Raw genomic sequence first — 4,841 nt, forward strand, 5'->3', positions numbered from 1 at the left:
TTCATATGCTTATCTAATGATGCACAATATAATTTATGTATCTTTAGATAATATGTTATAATTTTTATTATAAGGAGACCTAACATTCAAATATGACCAATAAAAAGAAGAGTACATAATCAGGATAAAGTGTAACATGAATTTTTTTTATAAATCAATAATTATTAATACAATTGATTGAGAAGAAACAAAGTTTTACTATAAATCTAAGAGTGAGAGTCTCATCTCGATTATAGACGATTTGGTTGCTCTTAATTTTTTTTCACTTCTTTCAAATTAACACCTACAAAATATAAAATATTTATGTTACTAAATTTTTATCATATTACTTAATTATAGTTTAATTTAATTATTAATTATTATTTTATTACATTATTGTAATTTTGATTTCAATGCTTAAACTTTAAATTTAATCATTTCAATTAATATTAATATTAAATATTATTAATTTATATAAAATATTTTTTGGAAATAAAAATTTTACCTTTCTTGCTATTGCCAATCTTTCCTTGATCTAAATCTGAAACTTCTATATCTTGAACCTTAATTTAAATAAACGACGCTTTTAATAATTAATAATCAAATATATAATAAATTATTAAATTAATAAATTAATATTTTAAAACCCCTACCCTTAAAATGTTTTGTCTCTCCTTCCCGCACTTGGAGATCTTTCTCCTTCCCCTCTCCACGCAAGATTCGCCTCCTTCCTACATGCATGAGAGCTCCTTCTCTTGTCTTCCTTTGATCGGCCAGGGCACCACTCCTCTTCCTTGAGTCGTAGGCCTCTTCCCACAGAGCTATTTGACCTTCGCACCAGAGCCGCTTGAAGCTTTTTTTCTTTAGCTTCCTCTTCCTCGCCGAGCCCTAGCATCATTTATTTAAGCTTTGATCTATGCTTGTGGAAGCCCTAGCTTGCACTCGTCAATCTCATGCCTTCGCACGCACCGTTCAACTCTCCGGCTATGTCGATTTCGCCTCAATCTCACATTGGTTTATAGAACAAAAGTTCCTTTCGTTTATCAACTTGTTCGGTTCCTCTCCCTCTCTTCGGGTCTCTCGAGGATAAGAAACAAAGCTTCACAGAATCATCGTTTAAAATGTACCTTCGAAAGTACTTCAGTATCAATGTATTTTTTCAATTTACATGCACAGATATTTTAGCATCTCTAACTATCACCATAAGAGGATGAACTCCTTTACTCAATATGCACATGCAAGATATTGATATAGTTCATTTCATTCACTTTTTTCTTCTCATTTAATATATTCATGTAATAACTAATTTACATAATAAATATATTTAATCAGTCTACGACATTTTAATTTGCCCAATACATCAATAAAATAGATAAATCTTGATCAAACTATAAAATCAATTTATTTCAGTAAATATTAGTATTATCTTATTTTTGGTTTAGAATAAAATAATATTTTTTCTATAGATCCGAAACATGACCTTGACTTTTGATTAATAGTTTGTCTTTTTCGTTTCCATGTCCTTTAATTGAGCACATATACTCATACAGATAACATATTTATTCATCTTATTTGTTCTTTGATTAACCTTATTATTTAATAACATTATTTATATATTATGTACTTAATTAGTTTTTCTTCACCTAGTTTGAGAACATACGTTATAATCAAGGTTTACAAAATATATCACCATAACCAAATTTTATCCTCCCTTCAAAATTATTTCAAGTCCTATTTAAAACTTTCATTTATTTTTCTCCTTCCACTTTTATTTACAATGTTAATATTTAACCATAATATAAGTTTTAAGACAGATTTAATCTTACATAACAAGATCAATTTAAGATATATACAACAAAAATTGTCATGGCATATCAACAGAGAACACTGGAAAACAAATTACTACTGCTACTATCGAATTTAACTGGACATTAAATTATAGTCAAAATTCTCATCATCTTATCATGTGGAGGAGACGAAGCATCCTACCTTAATAGTGAAATTTGATGTTTTGTAAGATCCACCCCGTCCATGTGGCAGCTTGATATTGCATCAATGGGACTTTTGGCTAAATATTAGTAGCAAATCTATTATTGCTTGAACAAGAATAGCTTATCGGGATCTCCAGAGGAATAAATTATTCACGCAATGCAGCTAGTTTTAACTTCCAAAACCCCTAGCAAACATTTCAAACTAGAAGAGATGATAGGGCTAATGAATTGTCTTGATAAATACAATCTTGCTTGCAAGTAGTATCTAATAGTTTGTGTTCTGCAAGCTGTTTTTCTGTGTTGTTGTCTATCCGTGTTCTAAATTTTCTTTGTTTCCAGACAGAATCATCTTATTCTGTGTTTTCTAATTTATTTAATGTTGTATCCTATTACGCTTTCCGTATTTTTCATCGGAATGTACTCTAGGTTCCATGTTACTTGGTTCTAGTGACAACCATAACATTATAATGACCTTCCTCATTCGACTACATGTTCAGATCCTTGTTGAGGTTGATCATTTGCAAGCTGCACAAAGCCCCTATCTCCAAATTAAAGGAGCAAATAAAGAAGTTGTGATGGCTGCTGCCACCATTCTTGGTTTGGATGGTTCATACACCACAAAAGTAATCTTCTGTAACATTCTCTCTTTATAAATGTGAATATATTTATCTTTGGATGATTTATTTGATTGATGTGTTAACTAAATGCCTTTTTTTCTGTAGACATATCTTCAAATTATCCTAGAAAGCCTACCATCTTCTGAAAGAAGCTCCAACGGAATTCATTGTCAACAAGCTGCTAGGCTTCAAGAACTTGTGGAATTTATTCAATCCCAAGTCGGTGATGTTTTTGAACTATTATTTTTGTTTTTTAAAGTGCATACATATAATTGCAGTTCATATTGATATTGCCTAACAACTTTGGAGGATATCCGCCAACCGCCATATATTTCCTAGGATAATTATTACTAGCAGTAGTTTAATTAACCTACTGATTTCTTTGTTGGCATATGGTTTAATTCCTGGGCTGCATTCTTCTGCTGGCTTGATTTCAATTATACATGTTAATGACATGCCAGTGGTACTCTGCTACTATAAATTCTGACAGAAAAGTTCCTATTTGTTTAATCAGCAAATTATCTCTTTTATAGATTACACACTTTAATGGAACTAAAAACCTTTCAGTGGCAGTCTTCAGCCTGTATCTTAAGGTTCTTATGGCGGACAATAGGTTAGCAGTCAGTAAATGAATAAAATTTAAGCACAAAGGTAAGTTCATATGATAAACTTTTTTAAATCAGGTGACAGTAATGAATTTCAACCAATTATAATCGGAAAACTCTTAAGACTATATAACTCTGCTGCTGCTGATGTTTATGAAGATTTGTGATAAGCCCTATATGACTTGCTGTGGAAATCTAGCACTGTCAGTTGGCCTCACTCTATAAGCTTATACAGCATTCTAAAGTACAAAGGAAGAGGAAGGATGAATATTGAATATGGTAAAGCAAATGTGATAGAGTGGCCTGTCATAACAATAATGTTAACAAATAAAATAATAGAAAAGAGAATAAGATGAACGCGGCACATCGCTGAATAAGCTTATAAGTTGGTCTTTTGTAGGTTATAATTTCTGCAATCATCATCTATTTCAACTTTCATAACTTGGGATCTGAATGAAATGACTTCATTAGTTGCATCTGTGTGTCATTGGATATGCCACCAGAAACTATTTCCATTGCTTGTTCTTGTTTATTAAACTGAATAATGAATTAATTTTCAACGTCAATATGCTCAAGTATGCACCTAATTCATCTTTGCTGAAAAATATTAACTTGGTTATTTTTCATACCCCTTAATTCTAATTTTAAAAAGGTTCTTCCAGGTTGTCTATGATTTCTGTAATGCTTTACAATTTTAACGAATTTCTTTCATTGGATGTACATAATTTTGGTTGTTCTTAATAACTCTTTAAAGAACACTAGTCAGGGAGGGAGCTTCAGCATAGAGTCTTCACCAAGTAGAGAAATTCTGCCCGTGGATAGTGCCATTGAAGACCTGCAATATAGGATAAAGAAACTAGAGAGATGGTATACGATTGATTTGGTAATCTTCACTTCTACATTTCTTTTTTCATCATATACTACTAATAACCTCAATATTTGTGCATCAGATTTGGGAATATAAAACACTGTTGTATCAAAATTTCAGGTTTTGTGGACCTTCGTTTTATCAGCCCTTATTGGCTATTCTTTGTATAAGAGGGGACGCCATTAAAAACATTCGAAAACATTCATCCATTGAACGTAATTTACACAGGCCGGTCCAATATTTCTATCATCTAGCTGGTGAAGATGATCACTGCATTTAAGTTTTTTGGGGTTTTGATCCTTTTTTAATGAAATTCATGTATTTTTTATATTTTTATTTTTGGCTATGCAGGTTCTGCTATTCTCTTTTCTTGAGACAGTTCAAACAAAGTCGCAGGCGAGCAAGTATTTAAGAATCAAATCTCAGCTCTGCAGAAATGCAGAAACTCAGCTGTTTCGAAGACAGAAATTGTAAATTTTTTCAGAGTTCTGTTCAAGTGGATGTACTGCGCGATTTTTTAAATTGCAGCTACATCCTTTGATGCAGAAGAAAATTCATTCTGTTTGAAAACTACTTGACTCGATTTGTTCTAAAGTTTTGCTTTTATTACTCGTCATATGCTTTGTTAGTGAGATCGAATGGTTTAAATAACAATTTATAGTTCAAAACTGGTAACGCCTCCACACAAAATGCAGTAGGATATTTTGTAGTCTCATATCCTGTGCGTTGAATTATCATCTTGTTTGGTTCTTTTCTGAAATTTACAGTATGGTTTTTAGTA

At 31.6% G+C, this 4,841-nt stretch overlaps 1 protein-coding gene across 1 annotated transcript in view; it reads left to right on the forward strand.

Moving 5' to 3' along the window:
- Positions 1-4,254, forward strand: part of LOC110037914 — a 131,746-nt gene extending 127,492 nt beyond the window's left edge. The window contains exons 23-26 of the mRNA XM_020742655.1: positions 2,468-2,593; positions 2,693-2,806; positions 3,959-4,075; positions 4,181-4,254. Coding sequence (XP_020598314.1) covers positions 2,468-2,593; positions 2,693-2,806; positions 3,959-4,075; positions 4,181-4,246 — 423 coding nt within the window. The 3' untranslated portion in view covers positions 4,247-4,254. The remainder of the gene's footprint in view (positions 1-2,467; positions 2,594-2,692; positions 2,807-3,958; positions 4,076-4,180) is intronic.
- The last annotated feature ends 587 nt before the right edge of the window (positions 4,255-4,841 follow it).

The sequence above is a fragment of the Phalaenopsis equestris genome, unplaced genomic scaffold (assembly GCF_001263595.1).
Source record: "Phalaenopsis equestris unplaced genomic scaffold, ASM126359v1 Scaffold227015, whole genome shotgun sequence".
NCBI lineage: Eukaryota > Viridiplantae > Streptophyta > Magnoliopsida > Asparagales > Orchidaceae > Phalaenopsis > Phalaenopsis equestris.